The sequence below is a fragment of the Vidua macroura genome, unplaced genomic scaffold, assembly GCF_024509145.1.
Source record: "Vidua macroura isolate BioBank_ID:100142 unplaced genomic scaffold, ASM2450914v1 whyUn_scaffold_249, whole genome shotgun sequence".
Classification (NCBI taxonomy): Eukaryota; Metazoa; Chordata; class Aves; order Passeriformes; family Viduidae; genus Vidua; species Vidua macroura.
In genome coordinates this window covers 17,267-41,878 of record NW_026530613.1, presented here as the reverse complement: position 1 = coordinate 41,878, position 24,612 = coordinate 17,267, and the positions used below count along the sequence as shown (strand labels likewise).

Sequence of the window (24,612 nt, the reverse complement as noted above, 5' to 3'; positions counted from 1 at the left end):
CCCAAAAGTAAGGGGAACCCCTCAAACGTGACCAATTAAACACCTCCCCCATGTTAAATACCCCCTAATTAAACCTCCCGAATTAAAGATCCCAAAAATACAGCCTCAAATATCACCAGTTAACTCTCCTCAGTTGAAGGCCTCCCTAATTAACACCCCTAATTAGATGCAAATTTAACATCTCCATTTAACCCCCCCCCCGATTAAAGCCCCCTCAATTAAACCCCTCAATTAAAACGCCCCAACTAAACCCAAGTAAAAACCTTCTATTTAACCCCCCCCCAAGACCCCTCAAATTAATCCCCCCAATTAATCCTCCCAATTAATACACCCCAATTTAACTTCCCAATCAAACCCCCCCAATTAAAGCTGCTCTAATTAATACGCCCCCCCCCAAATTAAGCCCCCCCCCCTCACCATTTTTTGTCACCATCACTGGGGCACTGTGGAGGAGAAGAGACGTTGAGGGGGCTTCAGTCCCCCCCCAAACCCACAATGCCCCCCACCCCAATATCAGGAACCCCTCCCAAAGTACCCCAAAAATTTTGGGGAGCCCCTCAAACCTTGAGGACCTCCCCCAGATTTTGGGGTGCCCCTTCTCCCCCCCGTTATTCCTTCACCCAGCACCTCCCCCAGGTCTCCACGACCTCCCCTCAAAATTTTGGGAATCCCTCCAAATTTTGGGGACCACCCCTCCCCGATTTTGGGGAGCCCCCTCACCCCAAAATCGGTGAGGACCTCCCCCAGATTTTGGGGTGCCCCTTCTCCCCCCCGTTATTCCTTCACCCACCAGCACAGGCCACATCCAGGTCTCCACAACCTCCCCCTAAAATTTTGGGAATCCCTCCAAATTTTGGGGGACCCCCCTCCCGATTTTGGGGACCCCTCAGGATTTTGGGGACCCCCTCAAACCTTGAGGACCTCCCCCAGATTTTGGGGTGCCCCTTCTCCCCTCCATTATTCCTTCATCCAACACCTCCCCCCAGGTATGCACAACCCTCGCCCAGGTATTTAGCAGCTCCCCCCAAATTTCGGGGATCTCCTCCGATTTTGGGGACCCCCCCCCCTAGATTTTGGGGACCCCCTCACCCCGAATCTCGAGCCGACACTCGGTCAGGGCCTCGCCCAGCTCGTTGACGGCCCTGCAGGTGTAGGTGCCACCGTCGAAGGGTCCCGGCTTGCGGATGAGGAGGGTCAGGACCCCCTGGCTGTGCCTGGCCAGGAATTTGGGGTCCTCCCCGATGGCCACCTGGTTCTTCAGCCACACCACCTTGGGCTGGGAGGGGCACACCTGGTCAGGTGAGGCCCAAAATGCACCCCAAAAATGCCCCAAGGCACCCCAAAACCACCCAGACCTGGGGATGTGTTCATAGCCCCACTGGGACACCCCAAAAACCCTTCCTCAGGTGAACCCCACACCTGGATCTTAATGCTGGGAGGGGCACACCTGGTCAGATGAGGCCCAAAATGCACCCCAAAAATGCCCCACGGCACCCCAAAACCACCCAGACCTGGGGATGTGTTCACAGCCCCACTGGGACACCCCAAAAACCCTTCCTCAGGTGAACCCCACACCTGGATCTTCAGCCACACCACCTTGGGCTGGGAGGGGCACACCTGGTCACACCTGGCCACACCCCAAAAATGCCCCAAGGCACCCCAAAAATGCCCCAAGGCACCCCAAAAACTCGCACACCCTGGGGATGTGTTCACAGTCCCACTGGGACACCCCAAAAACCCTTCCTCAGGTGAACCCCACACCTGGATCTTCAGTCTGGGAGGGGCACACCTGGTCAGGTGAGGCCCAAAATGCACCCCAAAATGCCCCAAGGCACCCCAAAAACCACCCAAGGCACCCCAAAATCGTCTCAAGGCACCCCAAAACCACCCAGACCTGGGGATGTGCTCACAGCCCCACAGGGACACCCCAAAAACCCTTCCTCAGGTGAACCCCACACCTGGATCTTCAGGCTGGGAGGGGCACACCTGGTCAGGTGAGGCCCAAAATGCACCCCAAAAATGCCCCACGGCACCCCAAAACCACCCAGACCTGGGGGATGGAGTCACAGCCCCACTGGGACACCCCAAAAACCCTTCCTCAGGTGAACCCCACACCTGGATCTTCAGCCACACCACCTTGGGCTGGGAGGGGCACACCTGGTCAGGTGAGGCCCAAAATGCACCCCAAAAATGCCCCAAGGCACCCCAAAACCACCCAGACCTGGGGATGGAGTCACAGCCCCCACTGGGACACCCCAAAAACCCTTCCTCAGGTGAACCCCACACCTGGATCCTCAGGCTGGGAGGGGCACACCTGGTCAGGTGAGGCCCAAAATGCACCCCAAAAATACCCCAAGGCACCCCAAAAACTCCCAGACCTGGGGATGTGTTCACAGTCCCACAGGGACACCCCAAAAAACCCTTCCTCGGGTGAACCCCACACCTGGATCTTCAGTCTGGGAGGGGCACACCTGGTCAGGTGAGGCCCAAAATGCACTCCAAAAATGCCCCAAAACCCAATCAGGACCCCAAATCTCCACCCAAACCCCTCTAATTTTGGGCGGTGAACATGCTCAGGGGTACCCCAAATCCCCCTCAGGACCCCCAGAGTCCCCCATCTTCATCCCCACCCACTCAGTTAAGAGCAGAGGGGGGAATTGGTGACCCCAAAACCACCCAGGACCCCAAATCTCCACCCAAACCCCCCTAATTTTAGTGGGAACGGAGTCAGGGGTACCCCAAAACCCACTCAGGACCCCCAAATCTCCACCCAAGACCCCAAATCTCTACCCAAACCTCCCTAATTTTGGGGTGAACAGAGTCAGGGGGACCCCAAAACACCATCAGGACCCCCAAATCTCCACCCAAACCCCCCTAATTTTAGTGGGAACGGAGTCAGGGGTACCCCAAAACCCACTCAGGACCCCAAATCTCCAGCCAACCCCTCTAATTTTGGGGGTGAACATGCTCAGGGGTACCCCAAAACACCATCAGGACCCCTAAATCTCCACCCAGGACCCCAAATCTTTACCCCAAACCCCTCTAATTTTAGGGGTGAACATGCTCAGGGGTACCCCAAAACCCCATCAGGACCCCCCAAAGTGACCCCCAAGACCCCCATAATTATCCCCACTCATCCAATTGAGAGCAGAGGGGTGAATTGGTGACCCCAAAACCCACCCAGGACCCCCAAATCTCCACCCAACCCCTCTAATTTTGGGGTGAACAGGCTTAGGGGTACCCCAAAACACCATCAGGACCCCCCAAAGTGACCCCCAAAATTATCCCCACTCATCCAATTGAGAGCAGAGGGGTGAATTGGTGACCCCAAAACCCACCCAGGACCCCAAATCTCCACCCAAACCCCCCTAATTTTGGGGTGAACAGAGTCAGGGGGACCCCAAAACACCATCAGGACCCCCAGATCTCCACCCAGGACCCCCAAATCTCCACCCAGGACCCCAAATCTCCACCCAAACCCCCTAATTTTAGTGGGAACAGAGTCAGGGGTACCACCAAAACCCACTCAGGACCCCCAGGGTCCCCCCATCTTCATCCCCACCCACTCAGTTAAGAGCAGAGGGGTGAACTGGTGACCCCAAAACCCACCCAGGACCCCAAATCTCCACCCAACCCCCTCGAATTTTGGGGTGAACATGCTCAGGGGGACCCCAAAATCCCCCCGAGGACCCCCCCCAAACCTTGGGGTGCCCCCTGACTGCACAGTTGAGGGCGGTGGAGTATCCGGCCACGGCGCTGCGATCCACCAGCGGCGTCAGGAACTGGGGGGCCCGAGCGGAAATCGTGCTCCTGGTACTGGGGGGGCTTCAGCCGCAGCTCTGGGGGGGGTCCCAGCAGGAGTTAGGGGGACCCCAAAATTCTTGGGGGGGTGCTAATTGTATGGGGTTCCACCCCCAAGGTCAAATAAGGGTGGCTGAAATCAGGGTGAGACCCCAAAGTCTGGGTGAGCCTTAAAAACCCTTTTAAAATCTTCAGTGTTAAACAGCCCTAAAATGGATGGTTACTAATTAATGAATGGGTTAATTAAGAGCTCAATTAAGCCGGTGATTTTGGGGGTGGGGGATTTGGGGGATGCTGGGAGTGGTTTTGGGGATCAAGGGGATCTTCCTGAACCCATAAAAACTGCAGCAAATCCCTTCAAATGTACCCCAAAACCACCTGAAACCCCCCCAAAACCACCTCAAAAACGCTCCAAATCCTTTCATTCTCCCCCAAAACCACCTCAAAACCAACTCAGACACCCCCAAAACCACCTGAAACCCCCCCAAAACCACCTGAAACCTCCCCAAAACCACCTCAAAACCCTCCAAATCCCTTCAAATCCCGCCAAAAACACCTCAACCCCCCCAAAAACACCTTAACACCCCCCAAATCCCTTCAAATCTACCCCAAAACCACCTCAGAACCACCTCAAACCCCCCAAATTCCTTCAATCTCCCCCGAAACTATCTCAAAATCATTTCAAACCCCCCTGAAACCACCTCAAACCTCCCCAAATCCCTTCAATCTCCCCCAAAACCATCTCAAACCTCCCCAAACCCCCCCAAATCCCTTCAATCTCTCCCAAAACCACCTCAAAACCAACTCAGACATCCCCCAAACCACCTCAAACCCCTCCAAAACCCCCCAAACCCCCTCCAAACCCCCCCAGGTTTTGGGGTATCCACTTTGGGGATGCTTTAAGTGATTTTAGGGACCACGGGGCTCTTCCTGAACCCACAGAAACCACCCCAAATCCCTTCAATCTCCCCTAAAAACATCACAAAACCCCCAAAACCATCTCAACCCTCCCCAAATACCTTCAATCTCCCCCAAACCCCCCTGAAACCCCCCCAAATCCCTTCAATCTCCCCCAAAAGCACCGCAACACCCTCCAAATCCCTTCAAATCCCCACAAAAACATCTCAAAACCACCTCAAAGCTCCCCAAATCCCTTCAATCTCCCCCAAAACCATCTCAAAACCAACTCAAACACCCCCAAAACCATCTCGAAAACCACCTCAACCCCCCCAAAACCACCTCAAACCTCCGCAAAACCACCTCAACCCCCCCCAAATCCCTTCAATCTCCCCCAAAACCACCTCAAAACCAACTCAAACCCCCCAAAACCACCTCAAACCTCCCCAAATCCCCTCAAATCCCTTCAATCTCCCCCAAAAACCCCCCCCCCAAAGGCCCCGGATTTTGGGGTACCCGCTTTGGGGATGACGGCGGTGTTGGAGGACAGCCCGGGTTTCTCGCTCAGCCCGCACAGGTACCCCCCCAAATCCCTTTAATCTCCCCCCAAAACCACCTCAAACCTCCCAAAAACCAACTCAAACCTCCCCAAATCCCTTCAATCTCTCCCAAAACCACCTCAAAACCAACTCAAACCCCCCCAAAACCACCTCAAACCTCCCAAAAACCACCTCAACCCTCCCCAAATCCCTTCATTCTCCCCCAAAACCACCTCAAAACCAACTTAAACACCCCCAAAACCAACTCAAACTCCCCCAAAACCACCTCAACCCCCCCAAATCCCTTCAAACTCCCCCAAAACCACCTCAACCCCCCCAAATCCCTTCAAACTCCCCCAAAACCACCTCAAACCCCCCAAATCCCTTCAATCTCCCCCAAAAACCACCTCAAACCTCCCAAAACCAACTCAAACCCTCCCAAATCCTTCCCATCTCCCCCAAAATCAACTCAAAACAAACTCAAACACCCCCAAAACCACCTCAAACCTCCCAAAAACCACCTCAAACCTCCCCAAATCCCTTCAATTTCCCCCAAAACCAACTCAAACCTCCCCAAATCCCTTCAATCTCCCCCCCCAAAGCCCCCAAACGCCCCCAAAGGCCCCGAGTTTTGGGGGTACCCGCTTTGGGGATGACGGCTGGTGTTGGAGGACAGCCCGGGTTTCTCGCTCAGCCCGCACAGGTACCCCCCAAATCCCTTCAATCTCCCCCAAAACCACCCCAAACCTCCCAAAAACCACCTCAAACCCTCCCCAATCCTTCCCATCTCCCCCAAAATCAACTCAAAACAAACTCAAACACCCCCAAAACCACCTCAAACCTCCCAAAAACCACCTCAAACCTCCCCAAATCCCTTCAATCTCCCCCAAAACCACCTCAAACCTCCCAAAAAACCACCTTAAACCTCCCCAAATCCCTTCAATCTCTCCCAAAACCACCTCAAAACCAACTCAAACCCCCCCAAAACCACCTCAAACCCTCCCAAAAACCACCTCAACCCCCCCAAATCCCTTCAATCTCCCCCCCCAAAGCCCCCAAAGGCCCCCAAAGGCCCCGAGTTTTGGGGTACCCGCTTTGGGGATGACGGCGGTGTTGGAGGACAGCCCGGGTTTCTCGCTCAGCCCGCACAGGTTCTCGCTGAACACCTTGAACAGGTACTCGTTGCCCATCACCAGCTCCGAGGCCGTGCAGCGCAGGGGCCGGTTGTGCTCGTACACCGTGAACCACTCCTGGCGGGATTTCGGGGGGTTTGAGGGGGTTTTGGGGGAGTTCGAGGGGGTTTTGGTGGGGTCCTGAGGGGGTTTTGGGTGCTCGTCAGGGGGTTTTGGGGGGTCATCAAGGGGTTTTGGGGGAGTTTGAGGGGGTTTTTGGGGGTCGTGAGGGGGTTTTGGGGGTGTTTGAGGGGGTTTTGTGGGGTCCTGAGGGGGTTTTGGGTGCTCGTCAGGGGGTTTTGGGGGGTCATCAAGGGGTTTTGGGGGGTTTGAGGGGGTTTAGGGGGTGTTTGAGGGGGTTTTGGGGGGTCGTCAGGGGGGTTTGGGGGGTGTTTGAGGGGGTTCGGGGGAGTTTTGAGGGGGTTTTGGGGGAGATTGAGGGGGTTTGGGGGAGATTGAGGGGGTTTTGGGGGGTCATCAAGGGGTTTTGGGGGTTTTTGAGGGGGTTTTGGGGGTGTTTGAGGGGGTTTTGGGAGGTCGTGAGGGGGTTTTGGGGGTGTTTGAGGGGGTTTGGGGGAGCTGAGGGGGTTTTGGGGGAGTTTGAGGGGTTTTGGGGGGTCGTGAGGGAGTTTTGGGGGAGTTTGAGGGGGTTTTGGGGGTGTTTGAGGGGGTTTTGGGGGGTCGTCAGGGGGTTTTGGGGGTGTTTGAGGGGGTTCGGGGAGTTTGAGGGGGTTTTGGGGGGTCGTGAGGGGGTTTTGGGTGCTCGTCAGGGGGTTTTGGGGGGTCATCAAGGGGTTTTGGGGGTTTTTGAGGGGGTTTTGGGGGTGTTTGAGGGGGTTTTGGGAGGTCGTGAGGGGGTTTTGGGGGTGTTTGAGGGGGTTTGGGGGGAGCTGAGGGGTTTTGGGGAGTTTGAGGGGGTTTTGGGGGAGTTTGAGGGGGTTTTGGGAGGTCGTGAGGGGGTTTTGGGGGGTGTTTGAGGAGGTTTTGGGAGGTCGTGAGGGGGTTTTGGGGGTGTTTGAGGGGGTTTGGGGGGAGCTGAGGGGTTTTGGGGAGTTTGAGGGGGTTTTGGGGGAGTTTGAGGGGGTTTTGGGAGGTCGTGAGGGGGTTTTGGGGGTGTTTGAGGAGGTTTTGGGAGGTCGTGAGGGGGTTTTGGGGGTGTTTGAGGGGGTTTGGGGGGAGCTGAGGGGTTTTGGGGAGTTTTGAGGGGGTTTTGGGGGAGTTTGAGGGGGTTTTGGGAGGTCGTGAGGGGGTTTTGGGGGTGTTTGAGGAGGTTTTGGGAGGTCGTGAGGGGGTTTTGGGGGTGTTTGAGGGGGTTTTGGGTGCTCGTCAGGGGGTTTTGGGGGTCATCAAGGGGTTTTGGGGGGTTTGAGGGGGGTTTTGGGGTGTTTGAGGGGGGTTTGGGGGGAGCTGAGGGAGTTTTGGGGGAGTTTGAGGGGGTTTTGGGGGTGTTTGAGGGGGTTTTGGGGGGTCATCAAGGGGTTTTGGGGGGTTTGAGGGGGTTTGGGGTGTTTGAGAGGGTTTTGGGGGGTTTGAGGGGGTTTTGGGGGGTCGTGAGGGGGTTTTGGGGTGTTTGAGGGGGTTTTGGGGGGTCGTGAGGGGGTTTTGGGGGGAGCTGAGGGGGTTTTTAGGGGGAGTTTGAGACTGTTTTGGGGAGTTCCATTGAGGATTTGGGGGTTCAGTTCAAGATCTGGGGGCTCAGTTCAGGGTTTGGGGGTTCCACTGAGAATTTGGGGGGCTCAGTTGAAGATTTGGGGATCCTTTGAGGATCTGGGGGTTCCACTGAGAATTTGGGGGCTCCACTGAAGATTTGGGGGTTCCATTGAGGATTTGGGGTTTTCGTTGAGGATTTGGGGGGCTCAGTTGAAGATTTGGGGGTCCTTTGAGGATCTGGGGGTTCCATTGAGGATCTGGGGGTTCCATTGAGGATCTGGGGGCTCAGTTCAGGATTTGTGGGTTCCACTGAGAATTTGTGGGTTCCACTGAGGATTTGGGGGCTCCTTTGAGGATTTGGAGGTTCCACTGAGAATTTGGGGGTTCCACTGAGGATTTGGGGGTTCCATTGAGGATGTGGGGACTCAGTTCAGGATTTGGGGGCTCCACTGAAGATTTGGGGGTTCCATTGAAGATCTGGGGGCTCAGTTCAGGATTTGGGGGCTCAGTTCAAGATTTGGGGGTTCCTTTGAGGATCTGGGGGTTCCATTGAGGATTTGGGGCTCAGTTCAGAATTTAGGGGTTCCACCGAGGATTTGGGGGTTCCACCGAGGATTTGGGGGCTCCGCTGAGCATTTTGGGGTTCCCCCGGGCCGATTTTGGGGTGCAGCCCCCTCACCATGGTTCTCTTGTCGGCCTTCATGATGGTGTAGCCGGTGATCTCGGCGTTGCCGTCGTCCTCGGGGGGCTCCCACTCCACCAGGGCGTTGAACCCCCAAACCTCCTTCACCTGCACCTTCCGGGGGGGCCCCGGCCGCTCTGGAGTGTGGGGGGGACACATCAGGGACACCCCAAAAACACCCCAAAAAAATGCTCCAAAAATAACCCCAAAATCACCCCCAAAACACCCCAAAAAATGCTCCAAAAATACCCCAAAAACACCCCAAAAATACCCCAAAAAATGCTCCAAAAATACCCCAAAACACCCCAGAAACACCCCAAAAATGCTCCAAAAATATCCCCAAAACACCCCAAAAAATGCTCCAAAAATATCCCCAAAACACCCCAAAAATACCCCAAAACTGCTCCAAAAATAACCCCAAAACACCCCAAAAACACCCCAAAAAATGCTCCAAAAATACTCCAAAACCACCTCAAAAATGCTCCAAAAATCCCACAAAAACACCCCAAAAAATGCTCCAAAAATCCCCCCAAAACACCTGAAAAACACCCCAAAATATCCCCGGAAAACAGCACCCAAAAATACCCCAAAACCATCCAAAAATACCCCAAAAATACCCCTAAAACACCCAAAATCCTCCAAAGAACAAAAAAAAAAACCACCCCAAAAAACCATCCCAGTGCTCCCAGTGCTCCCAGTTCCCAATCCCAGTGCTCATCCCTGGTTCTCCCATGTTCCCCACTGCCTCTCCCATCACTCCCAGTCCCTCCCAGTCCCTCCCAGTGCTCCCAGTGCTCCCAGTTCCCAATCCCAGTGCCCAGTCCTGCTTCCCCCAATTCCCCTCACACCAATCCCATCACTCCCAGTCGCTCCCAGTGCTCCCAGTGCTCCCAGTTCCCAATCCCAGTGCCCAGCCCTGATTCTCCCATATTCCCCATTGCCTCTCCCATCACTCCCAGTCCCTCCCAGTGCTCCCAGTGCTCCCAGTGCTCCCAGTTACCGACGATGCGCAGGCGCATCTCGGCCGTGTCCTCCATGCCCTCGATGCCAACACTCAGCCTGGCATTCCCAGTGCTCCCAGTGCTCCCAGTTTCCAATCCCAGTGCCTATCCCTGTTTCTCCCAGTTCCTCCAGTTCTCCTCACACCAGTCCCAGTGCTCCCAGTCCCCTCCCAGTGCTCCCAGTTCCCAATCCCATTGCCCAGCCCCAGTTCCTCCAGTTCCCCTCACACCAATCCCATCACTCCCAGTCCCTCCCAGTGCTCCCAGTGCTCCCAGTGCTCCCAGTTCCCAATCCCAGTGCCCAGCCCTGGTTCTCCCATGTCCTCTCTTGCCTCTCCCAGTCCCTCCCAGTGCTCCCAGTGCTCCCAGTTCCCAATCCCAGTGCCCAGCCTCAGTTCCTCCAGTTCCCCTCACACCAGTCCCATCACTCCCAGTCCCTCCCAGTGCTCCCAGTGCTCCCAGTTCCCAATCCCAGTGCCCAGCCCTGATTCTCCCATATTCCCCATTGCCTCTCCCATCACTCCCAGTGCTCCCAGTGCTCCCATCACTCCCAGTGCTCCCAGTTACCGACGATGCGCAGGCGCATCTCGGCCGTGTCCTCCATGCCCTCGATGCGCACGCTGAGCCCGTAGCGCCCCGAGTGCCCCCTGGCGGCGGCGCGGATGAAGAACACCGTGTCGCGGTCCGACGTGCGCACGTGCACGTCCTCGCCCAGGGGCCCGCCCTCCTTCGTCCACGTCACCTGGGGGCGGGGCTTACCCTGCCGGGGGGCGGGGCTTGGTTACACCTATGGGGCTGTGGGGTTGAGGTGTCCCCATGGGATCTATGGGGCTGTGGGGTTGAGGTATCCCTGTGGGATATGTGGGGCTGTGGGGTTCAGTTATCCTTATAGGATCTATGGGGCTGTGGGGTTGAGTTATCCCCATGGGATCTGTGGGGCTGTGGGGTTGAAGTGTCCCTATGGGGCTGTGGGGTTGAGGTGTCCCCATGGGATCTGTGGGGCTGTGGGGTTGAAGTGTCCCTATGGGGCTGTGGGGTTGAGGTGTCCCCATGGGATCTATGGGGCTGTGGGGTTGAGGTGTTACTATGGGGTTGTGAGGTTGAGGTGTCCCCATGGGATCTGTAGGGCTGTGGGGTTGAGGTGTCCCTATGGGGCTGTGGGGTTCAGTTATCCCTATAGGATCTATGGGGCTGTGGGGCTGAGGTGTCCCTATGGGATCTATGGGGCTGTGGGGTTGAGGTGTCCCTATGGGATCTATGGGGCTGTGGGGTTCAGTTATCCCTATAGGATCTATGGGGCTGCGGGGTTGAGTTATCCCCATGGGATCTGTGGGGCTGTGGGGTTGAAGTGTCCCTATGGGACTGTGGGGTTGAGGTGTCCCCATGGAATCTATGGGGCTGTGGGGTTGAGGTGTCACTATGGGGTTGTGAGGTTGAGGTGTCCCCATGGGATCTATGGGGCTGTGGGGTTGAGGTGTCCCCATGGGATCTATGGGGCTGTGGGGTTCAGTTATCCCTATAGGATCTATGGGGTTGTGGGGTTGAGGTGTCCCTATGGGATCTGTGGGATCTGTGGGGTTGAGGTATCCCCATGGGATCCATGGGGCTGTGGGGTTGAGGTGTCCCTATGGGATCTATGGGGCTGTGGGGCTCAGTTATCCCTATAGGATCTATGGGGCTGTGGGGTTGAGGTGTCCCCATGGGATCTATGGGGCTGTGGGGTCGAGGTGTCCCTATGGGCTCTATGGGGCTGTGGGGTTGAGGTGTCCCTATGGGGCTGATTTATCCTTACAAATCTATAGGGCTGAGTTATCCCTATAGGATTGGGTTACCCATATAAATCTATACGGCTGACTTACCCCTACAAATCTATAGGGCTGAGTTATCCCCATAGGGCTGAGTTGTCCCTATAAATCTATAGGGCCGAGTTATCCCTATGGGGCCGAGTTATCCCCATAGGGCTGAGTTGTCCCCTATAGGGCTGAGTTATCCCCATAGGGCTGAGCTGTCCCTACAAATCTATAGGGCTGAGTTATCCCCATAGGGCTGAGTTATCCCCATAGGGCTGAGTTGTCCCTACAAATCTATAGGGCCGAGTTATCCCTATGGGGCCGAGTTGTCCCCACAGGGCTGAGCTCCCCTGAGGTTTCGGGGTCCCCCAGCTCACCTGGAAGGGGATCACCAGGTTCACCTGCTCCCCCACCTTCCTCACGTACGTTTGCCGCAGGTGCCGGGGCAGCCGGATTTTGGGGCGCTCTGTGGGGGGGGGTTGGACAAGGTTTAGGGGGGATCTATAGGGCAGAACCCCCAAATTTGGGGTCTCCCACCGATTTTGGGGTCATCGCTCCCCCCCTTACCCATCAATTCCCCCCCCCGCAAATGGCTTCAGGTTCTCCTCCCTAAAGTTTCAGGTTCCTCCAAATTTTTGGGGTCTCTCCCCATTTTTGGGGTCCCTCCCCATTTTTGGGGTCTCTCCCATTTTTGGGGTCCCTCCCCAATTTTGGGGTCCCACCTCATTTTTAGGGTCCCATCCCATTTTTAGGCTCCCACCTCATTTTTAGGCTCCCACCTCATTTTTAGGGTCCCACCCCATTTTTGGGGTCCTTCCCCGTTTTTATGTCCTTCCCCATTTTTGGCATCCCTCCCCATTTTTAGGGTCCCATCCCATTTTTGGGGTCCTTCCCCATTTTTGGAGTCTCTCCCTATTTTTTGGGGTCATCCCCATTTTTATGTCCTTCCCCATTTTTGGGGTCCCATCCCATTTTTAAGGTCCCTCACCAATTTTAGGATCCCACCCCATTTTTGGGGTCCTTCCCCATTTTTAGGCTCCCACCCCAATGTTTTTGGGGTCTCCCCACGATGTTTCCAAATCCCCCCCTAATTTCGGGATCCCCCCCCTGATTTCGGGCTCTTCCCTAATTTCGGGATCCCCCCTAATTTCAGGTTCCCCTCCCTGATTTTGGGATCCCCCCTGATTTCGGGATCTCCCCTAATTTCAGGCTCCCCCCCGATTTCGGGGTCCCCCCATAATTTCGGGCTCCCCCCCTCATTTCAGGAAACCCCCCTGATTTCGGGGGTCCCCCCACGATGTTTCCAAATCCCCCCCTAATTTCGGGATCCCCCCCTGATTTCGGGCTCTTCCCTAATTTCGGGATCCCCCCCTAATTTCGGGATCCCCCCCTAATTTCGAGATCCCCCCCTAATTTCAGGCTCACCCCCTAATTTCAGGTTCCCCTCCCTGATTTTGGGATCCCCCCCTGATTTCGGGATCCCCCCCTAATTTCAGCTTCCCCTCCCTGATTTTGGGATCACCCCTAATTTCGGGATCCCCCCCTAATTTCAGCTTCCCCTCCCTGATTTCGGGATCTCCCCCTGATTTCGGGATCTCCCCTAATTTCAGGATTCCCCCCAATTTCGGGGTGCCCCGTGATTTCGAGATCCCCCCTCCATTTCAGGCTCCCCTCCCTAAATTTCAGGCTCCCCCGCTAATTTCGGGCTCCCTCCCGATTCCGGGGTCCCCTCCTGATTTCGGGGTCCCCCCTTGATTCCGGGATCCCCTCCTGATTTCGGGGTCCCCTCCTGATTTCGGGATCCCCCCCCTGATTTCGGGGATCCCCCTCCTGATTTCGGGGTCCCCTCCTGATTTCGGGATCCCCCCCTGATTTCGGGGATCCCCTCCTGATTTCGGGATCCCCTCCTGATTTCCGGGGTCCCCCCCCCTGATTTCGGGGTCCCCTCCTGATTTCGGGCTCCCCCTTGATTTCGCGCTCCCCCCCCAAATTTCCGGATCCCCCCTAATTTCGAGATCCCCCCCTAATTTCAAGCTCCCCCCGCTAATTTCAGGCTCCCTCCCGATTCCGCGGCTCAACCCCCCGGATTTGGGGGTGCCCCCCCCCCGGATTTGGGGGTGTCCCCCCCCGGATTTGGGGGTGCCCCGGGGCGCACCCACGATCTCGCGGATGGTGACGGGCTGGGCCATGGTGGCCGGGGGGCTGCGGCCCGCGATGTTCACCCCGACCACGCGGAACAGCAGCTTCTCGCCCGTGGGCAACCCCCGCACCGTGAGCCCGCAGCGCTCCACCAGCTCCGTGTTCGCGGGGGTCCACGTGGAGTCTGGGGGCGGCAAACCGGGGCGTTGTGGGGTCGGGGAGGGGGTTATGGGGTCGGGCAGGGGGTTGTGGGGTCGGGGGGGTATCGGATTTTGGGGGGGTTATGGGGTCGGGGAGGGGGTTATGGGGTCGGGGAGGGAGTTATGGGTTCGGGGGGTATCGGATTTGGGGGTTATGGGGTCGGGGGGTATCGGATTTTGGGGTTATGGGGTCGGGCAGGGGGTTATGGTGTCGGGGGGTATCGGATTTGGGGGCTATGGGGTCAGGGGGGTACCGGATTTTGGGGTTATGGGATCGAGGGATATCAGATTTTGGGGGGTTATGGGGCTGGGGGCTCCACCAGCTCCGTGTTCGCGGGGGTCCACGTGGAGTCTGGGGGCGGCAAATCGGGGCGTTGTGGGGTCGGGGAGGGGGTTGTGGGGTCGGGCAGGGGGTTGTGGGGTCGTGGGGTATCGGATTTTGGGGGGTTATGGGGCTGGGGAGGGGGTTTTAGGGCTGGGGGATATCGGATTTTGGGGTTATGGGGCTGGGGGCTCCACCAGCTCTGTGTTCGCGGGGGTCCAGGTGGAGTCTGGGGGCGGCAAACCGGGGGGTTATGGGGTCGGGGAGGGGGTTGTGGGGCTGGGGAGGGGGTTGTGGGGTCGGGGGGGTACCGGATTTTGGGGTTATGGGATCGAGGGATATCAGATTTTGGGGTTATGGGTCTGGGGGCTCCACCAGCTCCGTGTTCGCGGGGGTCCACGTGGAGTCTGGGGGCGGCAAATCGGGGCGTTGTGGGGTCGGGGAGGGGGTTGTGGGGTCGGGGGGTATCGGATTTTGGGGGGTTATGGGGTCGGGGGGTATCGGATTTGGGGGTTATAGGGTCGGGGGGTATCGGATTTCGGGGGGTTATGGGGCTGGAGAGGGGTTTGTGGGGTCGGGGGGTATCGGATTTTGGGGTTATGGGGCTGGGGGCTCCACCAGCTCCGTGTTCGCGGGGGTCCCCGTGGAGTCTGGGGGAGGCAAATCGGGGCGTTGTGGGGTCGGGGAGGGGGTTATGGGGTCTGGCAGGGGGTTGTGGGGTCGGGGGGTATCGGATTTTGGGGGGTTATGGGGTCGGGGAGGGGGTTATGGGGTCGGGGAGGGAGTTATGGGTTCGGGGGGTATCGGATTTGGGGGTTATGGGGTCGGGGGGGTATCGGATTTTGGGGTTATGGGGTCGGGCAGGGGGTTTATGGTGTCGGGGGGTATCGGATTTGGGGGCTATGGGGTCAGGGGGTACCGGATTTTGGGGTTATGGGATCGAGGGATATCAGATTTTGGGGTTATGGGTCTGGGGGCTCCACCAGCTCCGTGTTCGCGGGGGGTCCACGTGGAGTCTGGGGGCGGCAAATCGGGGGGTTATGGGGTCGGGGAGGGAGTTATGGGGTCTGGGGGTATCGGATTTTGGGGGGTTATGGGGCTGGGGGGCTCCACCAGCTCCGTGTTCGTGGGGGTCCAGGTGGAGTCTGGGGGCGGCAAATCGGGGGGTTATGGGGTCGGGGAGGGAGTTATGGGGTCTGGGGGTACTGGATTTTGGGGGGTTATGGGGTCGGGCAGGGGGTTATGGGGTCGAGGGATATCGGATTTTGGGGTTATGGGGCTGGGGAGGGGGTTGTGGGGTCGGGCAGGGGGTTGTGGGGTCGAGGGATATCGGATTTTGGGGGGTTATGGGGCTGGGGGCTCCACCAGCTCCGTGTTCGCGGGGGTCCACGTGGAGTCTGGGGGCGGCAAATCGGGGGGGTTATGGGGTCGGGGAGGGGATTGTGGGGCTGGGGAGGGGGTTGTGGGGTCGGGGGGTATCGGATTTGGGGGGTTATGGGGTCGGGCAGGGGATATGGGGTCGGGGAGAGGGTTATGGGGTCGGGGAGGGGGTTGTGGGGTCGGGGGGTATCGGATTTTGGGGTTATGGGGTCGGGGGTTACCGGATTTGGGGGTTCTGGGGTCGGGAGGCATCAAGTTGGGGGGATTTTAGAGAAATCCCAAAAAGTTCCAAAGTTTTGGGTTCCCCTCCAAGTTTCAGCGATTCCCACCAAGTTTTGGGATCCCACCCCGAAATTTTGGGGTCCCCTCCTAAATTTTGGGGTCCCCCCCCAAATTTTGGGGTGCCCCACTCACCCCCTCCCCACTCCACCTCGATGCCCCCCAGACTTTTGGGATTCCCACCAAATTTTGCGATCGCCACAAATTTCAGCGATTCCCACCAAGTTTTGGGATCCCACCCCGAATTTTTGGTGTGCCCTCCTAAATTTTGGGGTCCGCCCCCAAATTTTGGGGTGCCACCCTAAATTTTGGGGTGCTCCACTCACCCCCTCCCCATTCCACCTCGATGCCCCCCAGACTTTTGGGATTCCCACCAAATTTTGGGATCGCCACAAATTTCAGCGATTCCCACCAAGTTTAGGGATCCCACCCCCGAAATTTTGGTGTGCCCTCCTAAATTTTGGGGTCCCCCCCCCAAATTTTGGGGTGCGCCCCGAAATTTTGGGGTGCCTCACTCACCCCCTCCCCACTCCACCTCCATGCCCTCCAAACTTTTGGGATTCCCACCAAATTTTGCGATCGCCACAAATTTCAGCGATTCCCACCAAGTTTTGGGATCCCACCCCGAAATTTTGGTGTGCCCTCCTAAATTTTGGGGTCCCCCCCAAATTTTGGGGGTGCCACCCTAAATTTTGGGGTGCTCCACTCATCCCCCCCCCTCCCCCACTCCACCTCGATCGATGCCCCCCAAACTTTTGGGATTCCCACCAAATTTTGCAATCGCTCCAAATTTCAGCGATTCCCACCAAGTTTTGGGACCCCACCCCCAATATTTTGGGGTCCCCCCCAAATTTTGGGGTGCCCCCCCGAAATTTTGGGGTGCCTCACTCACCCCCTCCCCATTCCACCTCTATGCCCTCCAAACTTTTGGGATTCCCACCAAATTTTGCGATCACCACAAATTTCAGCGATTCCCACCAAGTTTAGGGATCCCACCCCAAATTTTTGGTGTGCCCTCCTAAATTTTGGGGTGCCCCCCGAAATTTTGGGGTGCCCCACTCACCCCCTTCCCGGCACCACTCCACCAGGTAGCCGTCGATGCCCCCCCGCCCCCACGCGCTCGGGCGGGCGCCACTTGAGCGTGGCCGTGGTGTCGGTGACGTCCTCGAGCACCAGGTGAGTGGGTTCGCTGGTGGGGGCTGCGGGGGCACCCCAAAAATCACCCCAAAATCATCGACCCCAAAAATCAACCCCGAAATCATCGACCCCAAAAATCACCCCAAAATTATCGACCCCAAAAACCAGCCTGAAATTATCGACCCCGAAATGATTGACCCCAAAAATCAACCCCGAAATGATCGACCCCAAAAATCACCCCAAAATTGTCGACCCCGAAATGATCGACCCCAAAATGATCGACCCCAAAAATCAACCCAAAATCATCGACCCCAAAAATCATCCCAAAATAATCAACCCCAAAAACCACCCCAAAATTATCGACCCCAAAAACCAGCCCGAAATTATCGACCCCGAAATGATCGACCCCAAAAATCACCACTAAATTATTGACCCCGAAATGATCGACCCCAAAAATCAACCCCGAAATCATCGACCCCAAAAATCACCCCAAAATTATCAACCCCAAAAATCACCCCGAAATCATCGACCCCAAAAATCAACCCAAAATTATTGACCCCCGAAATGATCGACCCCAAAAACCACCCCAAAATTATCGACCGTAAAAATCACCCCAAAATTATCAACCCCCCAAATCCCCTCAGATCCCCCTAGGACACCCCCAGACCCCAATCCAGGACCCCCAAAATCCCCTCAAATCCCCCTCAAACATTCCAGGACCCCCCAAATCCCCCTGGGACACCCCCAGACCCAATCCAGGACCCCCCAAATCCCCCCCCAAATCCCCCTGGGACACCCCCAGACCCAATCCAGGACCCCCAAATCCCCCTCAAATCCTCTCAAGGACCCCCTAAATCCACCTGCGACACCCCCAGACCCAACCCAGGACCCCCCCAAATCCCCTCCAGGACCCCCAAAATGCCCCCAAATCCCCCCCAAATCCCCCCCAAATCCCCCTGGGATACCCCTAGACCCAATCCAGGACCCCCAAATCCCCCTCAAATCCACTCAAGGAACCCCCCAAATCCCCCTCAAATCTCCCTCAAATCCCCCTGGGACTCCCCCAGACCCAATCCAGAACCCCTGAAATTCCCCTCAAATCCCCTCAAATCCCTCTAGGACACCCCCAGACCCAATCCAGGACCCCCCAAACCCCTCCAGGACCCTCCAAATCCCCTCAGATCCCCCTGGGACACCCCCAGACCCAATCCAGGACCCCCCAAATCCCCCTCAAATCCCCTCCAGGACCCCCGAAATCCCCCCCAAATCCCCCTCAAATCTCTCCAGGACCCCCGAAATCCCCCCTAAATCCCCCTCAAATCTCTCCAGGACCCCCCAAATCCCCCCCAAATCCCCCTCAAATCTCTCCAGGACCCCCCAAATCCCCCTCAAATCCCCCTGGGACTCCCCCAGACCCAAACCAGACCCCCCTGAAATTCCCCTCAAATCCCCCCCAAATCCCCTCCAGGACCCCCAAAATGCCTCCAAATCCCCCCCCAAATCCCCCTGGGATACCCCCAGACCCAATCCAGGACCCCCAAATCCCCCTCAAATCCTCTCAAGGACCCCCTAAATCCACCTGCGACACCCCCAGACCCAATCCAGGACCCCCAAATCCCCCCCAAATCCTCTCAAGGACCCCCTAAATCCACCTGCGACACCCCCAGACCCAACCCAGGACCCCCCAAAATCCCCTCCAGGACCCCCAAAATGCCCCCAGAATGCCCCCAAACCCCCCCCCGGGACCCCCCCCCCGCGCCCCCCACCCACCGATGGGCATGAAGGGCGGGGTGTTGAGGCTGGGGGCCGAGACGCCGATGGCGTTGACGGCGAAGACGCGCATCTCGTAGAGCACCCCCAGACCCCTTCGGGACCCCCCAAATCCCCCCCAAACCCCCCTGGGACACCCCCAGACCCAATCCAGGACCCCCAAATCCCTCCCAAATCCCCCTGGGACACCCCCAGACCCAATCCAGGACCCCCAAAATCCCCTCAAATCCCCCTCAAACCCTTCCAGGACCCTCAAATCCTCTCAAGGACTCCCCAAATCCCACTCAAATCCCCCAGACCCAATCCAGGACCCCCAAAATCCCCCCAAAATGCCCCCAAATCCCCCCCCGGGACCCCTCCCCGCGCCCCCCACCCACCGATGGGCATGAAGGGCGGGGTGTTGAGGCTGGGGGCCGAGACGCCGATGGCGTTGACGGCGAAGACGCGCATCTCGTAGAGCACGCCCTCGATCATGCGCGTGGACTCGAAGGTGAGCGCCGGCAGCACCTCGAAGTTGAGCTTCATCCAGCGGTGGGAGCCCTTCTTCTTCCTCTCCACCAGGTAACCTGGCACAGGTGGGACAGGTGGGACAGGTGAGACAGGTGAGGAACAGGTGAGAGACAGGTGAGACAGGTGAGGGACAGGTGAGGGACAGGTGAGACACGTGAGGGACAGAAATTGAGCTTCATCCAATGGTGGGAACCCTTCTTCTTCCTCTCCACCAGGTAACCTGGCACAGGTGGGACAGGTGAGACAGGTGAGACAGGTGGGACAGGTGAGACACGTGAGGGACAGGTGAGGGACAGGTGAGGGACAGGTGAGACACGTGAGGGACAGAAATTGAGCTTCATCCAATGGTGGGAACCCTTCTTCTTCCTCTCCACCAGGTAACCTGGCACAGGTGGGACAGGTGGGACAGGTGAGACACGTGAGACAGGTGGGACAGGTGAGACACATGAGACACGTGAGACAGGTGAGGGACAGGTGAGACACGTGAGGGACAGAAATTGAACTTCATCCAGCGGTGGGAGCCCTTCTTCTTCCTCTCCACCAGGTAACCTGGCACAGGTGAGACAGGTGAGACAGGTGGGACAGGTGAGGGACAGGTGAGGGATAGAAGTTGAGCTTCATCCAATGGTGGGAACCCTTCTTCTTCCTCTCCACCAGGTAACCTGGCACAGGTGGGACAGGTGAGACAGGTGAGACAGGTGAGGGGACAGGTGGGACAGGTGGGGACAGGTGAGGGACAGGTGTGACAGGTGAGGGACAGGTGTGACAGGACACACGGACACAGAACAGACAGGAGTGGGGGATGAGGAGGGGGCATCCAGGTGCGTGCCCAGGTGCCAGGTGTGGGCTCTCACCTGTGACCGGCTGCCCCCCGTCGAACTTGGGGGGCTCCCAGACGAGCACGGCCCAGTCCTCGCCCACCTGGGTGACACGAACGGCCTCGGGCGGGTCGGGGACATCTGCGGGGACAGGGCACACCTGTGTGCCAAGGTGTCCTCCCGTGTGCCCACAGGTGTGCCCAGGTGTGCCCAGGTGTGCCCACAGGTGTGCCCAGCTGTCCCCAGGTGTGCCCAGATGTTCCCAGGTGCATCCCCAGGTGTCCCCAGGTGTGCCAAGGTGTCCTCCTGTGTGCCCACAGGTGTGCCCAGGTGTGCCCAGGTGCATCCCCAGGTGTGCCCAGGTGTATCCCCAGGTGCGCGCCATACCCACGATGTGGATGTTGATGGCGGCCGTGTCCCCCCTCCCCACTGTCCCCAGGTGTCCCCAGATGTTCCCAGGTGTGCCCAGCTGTTCCCAGGTGCCCCCAGGTGTGCCCAGGTGCTCCCAGGTGCATCCCCAGGTGCCCCCAGGTGTCCCCAGGTGCACCCAGGTGTATCCCCAGGTGTCCCCAGGTGCAGCCGGGTGTATCCCAAGGTGTTCCCAGGTGTGCCCAGGTGCCCCCAGGTGTCCCCAGGTGTGCCCAGGTGTCTCCAGCTGCCCCCAGGTGCCCCCAGGTGTGTGCCCAGGTGTCTCCAGGTGCCCCCAGGTGTGTGCCCAGGTGCGCGCCGTACCCACGACGCGGATGTTGATGGCGGCCGTGTCCTCGCCCGCGGGGTTGGTGACGCGGATCTCGTAGCGCCCCTCGTCGGCGCGCTCGGCGCTCTCGATGACGAAACTGCTGAGCTCGTGCTTGTCCTCGAGCCGCACGCGGCCCTCGCGCGACGAGAACTCCTGCAGGTGGGATGGACAGGTGAGACAGGTGAGACAGGTGAGACAGGTGAGACAGGTGAGGAACAGGTAACACAGGTGTGAGAAGTGAGAGCACGCCAGGAGCTGCTGAGCTCGTGCTCGTCCTCGAGCTGCACGCGGCCCTCGCGCGACGAGAACTCCTGCAGGTGAGATGGACAGGTGAGACAGGTGTGAGACAGGTGAGACAGGTGAGAGACCGGTGACACAGATGTGAGACAGGTGAGACAGGTGAGGGCACGCCAGGAGCTGCTGAACTTGTGCTTGTCGAGCCTCACGCGGCCCTCGCGCGACGAGAACTCCTGCGACAGGTGAGATGGACAGGTGAGACAGGTGAGACAGGTGAGACAGGTGAGACAGGTGAGACAGGTGTGAGACAGGTGAGACAGGTGTGAGAAGTGAGGGCACGCCAGGAGCTGCTGAGCTCGTGCTTGTCCTCGAGCCGCACACGGCCCTCACGCGACGAGAACTCCTGCAGGTGAGACAGGTGGGACAGGTGAGACAGGTGAGACAGGTGAGACAGGTGTGAGACAGGTGAGACAGGTGAGGGCACGCCAGGAGCTGCTGAGCTCGTGCTTGTCCTTGAGCCGCACGCGGCCCTCGCGCGACGAGAACTCCTGCGACAGGTGAGATGGACAGGTGAGACAGGTGAGACAGGTGGGACAGGTGGGACAGGTGAGACAGGTGTGAGACAGGTGAGACAGGTGAGGGCACGCCAGGAGCTGCTGAACTTGTGCTTGTCGAGCCGCACGCGGCCCTCGCGCGACGAGAACTCCTGCGACAGGTGAGATGGACAGGTGAGACAGGTGGGACAGGTGGGACAGGTGTGAGACAGGTGAGGAACAGGTAACACAGGTGTGAGAAGTGAGGGCACGCCAGGAGCTGCTGAGCTCGTGCTTGTCCTCGAGCCGCACGCGGCCCTCGCGCGATGAGAACTCCAGCAGGTGAGATGGACAGGTGAGACAGGTGTGAGACAGGTGAGACAGGTGAGACAGGAGAGAGAGGTGACACAGGTGACACAGGTGACACACAGGTGACACAGGTGACACAGGTGACACAGGTGTGACACAGGTGACACACAGGTGACACAGGTGACACAGGTGACACAGGTGTGACACAGGCGACACACAGGTGACAGTGGATGACACAGGTGACACAGGTGACACAGGTGACACAGGTGACACACAGGTGACACAGGTGTGACACAGGTGACTCACCTGTCCGTCCTTGGTCCAGGTGACGGTGGGCAGGGGCTCTCCCGAGATGGGCACAGGTGTGACACAGGTGACACAGGTGTGACACAGGTGACACAGGTGACACACAGGTGACACACAGGTGTGACACAGATGACAGGTGACACAGGTGACACACACAGGTGACACAGGTGACTCACCTGGCCGTCCTTGCTCCAGGTGACGGTGGGCAGGGGCTCTCCCGAGATGGGCACAGGTGTGACACAGGTGTGACACAGGTGACACAGGTGACACACAGGTGACACAGGTGACACACAGGTGATACAGGTGTGACACAGGTGACACACAGGTGTGACACAGGTGTGACACAGGTGACACAGGTGACACACACAGGTGACACAGGTGACACAGGTGACACACAGGTGACACAGGTGACTCACCTGTCCGTCCTTGCTCCAGGTGACGGTGGGCAGGGGCTCTCCCGAGATGGGCACAGGTGTGACACAGGTGACACAGGTGACACACAGGTGACACACAGGTGACACACAGGTGATACAGGTGTGACACAGGTGACACACAGGTGACACAGGTGACTCACCTGGCCGTCCTTGCTCCAGGTGACGGTGGGCAGGGGCTCTCCCGAGATGGGCACAGGTGTGACACAGGTGACACACAGGTGACACAGGTGACACACAGGTGTGACACAGATGACAGGTGACACAGGTGACACACAGGTGACACAGGTGACTCACCTGGCCGTCCTTGCTCCAGGTGACGGTGGGCAGGGGCTCTCCCGAGATGGGCACAGGTGTGACACAGGTGTGACACAGGTGACACACAGGTGATACAGGTGTGACACAGGTGACACACAGGTGACACAGGTGACACACACAGGTGACACAGGTGACTCACCTGGCCGTCCTTGCTCCAGGTGACGGTGGGCAGGGGCTCTCCCGAGATGGGCACGTCCAGGCGCAGTTTGTTACCTGCCACCACCACCAAGGTGTTCTCCGAGTCCCGGCCCGAGCAGTCCAGGTGGATCTTGGGGGGCTCTGGGGGGGGGACACAGGGATGGCACCGACCCCCACAGGTGTGCCCAGGTGTGCCCAGGTGTGCCCTGTTCTCACAGGTGTGCCCAGGTGTGCCCACAGGTGTCCCCTCTCCCCCCAGGTGTCCCCAGAGGTGTCCCCTCCCCACCCAGGTGTGCCCAGGTGTCCCCTCCCCCCCAGGTGTGCCCAGGTGTCCCCACAGCTGTGCCCAGGTGTGCCCAGGTGTGTCCAGAGGTGTCTCCTGTCCCCCCAGGTGTCCCCAGGTGTGCCCAGGTGTCCCCTCCCCCCCCCAGGTGTGCCCAGGTGTCCCCAGGTGTGCCAGGTGTGTCCCCAGGTGTGCCCAGGTGTCCCCACAGGTGTGCCCAGGTGTGCCCAGGTGTGTCCACAGGTGTCTCCTGTCCCCCCAGGTGTGCCCAGGTGTGCCCCCAGGTGTCCCCACAGGTGTCCCCAGGTGTGCCCAGGTGTGTCCCCAGGTGTGCCCAGGTGTGCCCAGGTGTGTCCCCAGGTGTGCCCAGGTGTCTCCTCCCCCCACAGGTGTTGCCCAGGTGTCCCCAGGTGTCCCCACAGGTGTCCCCAGGTGTGCCCAGGTGTGCCCAGGTGTCCCCTCCCCCTCACCTTGTTTGGGGACGTACTCGACCTTGATCTCTGGAGGGGGGGGGAGGGGGGGATTAGTGACGTCAGAGACCCCCGGTGACATCACCAGTGATGTCATCAGGACTCCCCGATGACATCATCGGAGACGCCCCGTGACGTCATTGCCCCAAGTGCCCTCAAAACTCCCCCAAACAGCCCCAAATCCCCCGAACACCCCCAAATTTCCACTGAATGCCCCCCAAAAATCCCCAAATTTCCCCTAAATCCCCCCGAAACACCCCCCAAATGCTCCCCAGCGCCCCCCAAATCCCCCCAAAACACCCCCACATCCCCCCAAATGCCCACCAATCCCCCCAAATTTACCCCAAATCCCCCCAAAACAGCCCCAAACACCCCCAAAGCCCCCCAGCACCCCCAATCCCCCCAAACTCCCCCCAAATCCCCCAAAATTTCCCCCTAAGTGCCCCCCAAAACCCCCCCAAATCCCCCCAAATACCCCCAAACACCCCCAAATCCCCCCAAATTTTCTCTAAATCCCCCCCAAAAACACCCCCAAATCCCCCCAAATCCTCCCAAATTTTCTCTAAATCCCCCCAAAACACCCCCAAATCCCCCCAAATGCCCCCGAAAACACCCCCAAAACCCCCAAAATCCCCCCAAACATCCCCAAATTTCCCCCAAATCCCCCCCAAACACCCCCAAATTTCCCCCAAATCCCCCCCAAATCCCCCCAAATGCCCCCAAAACACCCCCGAACAGCCCCGAGTACCCCAAACACCCCC

General features: G+C 58.4%; 1 protein-coding gene across 1 annotated transcript in view; it reads right to left on the bottom strand.

Moving 5' to 3' along the window:
* Positions 1-416: 416 nt before the first annotated feature.
* The window catches only part of LOC128803003 (myosin-binding protein C, fast-type-like), a gene marked incomplete at its 5' end in the record, with an annotated part of 41,093 nt that continues 16,897 nt past the window's right edge, over positions 417-24,612 (bottom strand). Inside the window, 16 exon segments of the mRNA XM_053969574.1 lie at positions 417-443; positions 1,090-1,276; positions 3,702-3,794; positions 3,796-3,839; positions 6,328-6,487; positions 8,739-8,878; positions 10,310-10,502; positions 11,910-11,998; positions 13,688-13,855; positions 16,916-16,958; positions 16,960-17,051; positions 19,137-19,325; positions 20,124-20,228; positions 20,820-20,979; positions 23,100-23,239; positions 23,852-23,881. Coding sequence (XP_053825549.1) covers positions 433-443; positions 1,090-1,276; positions 3,702-3,794; positions 3,796-3,839; positions 6,328-6,487; positions 8,739-8,878; positions 10,310-10,502; positions 11,910-11,998; positions 13,688-13,855; positions 16,916-16,958; positions 16,960-17,051; positions 19,137-19,325; positions 20,124-20,228; positions 20,820-20,979; positions 23,100-23,239; positions 23,852-23,881 — 1,844 coding nt within the window.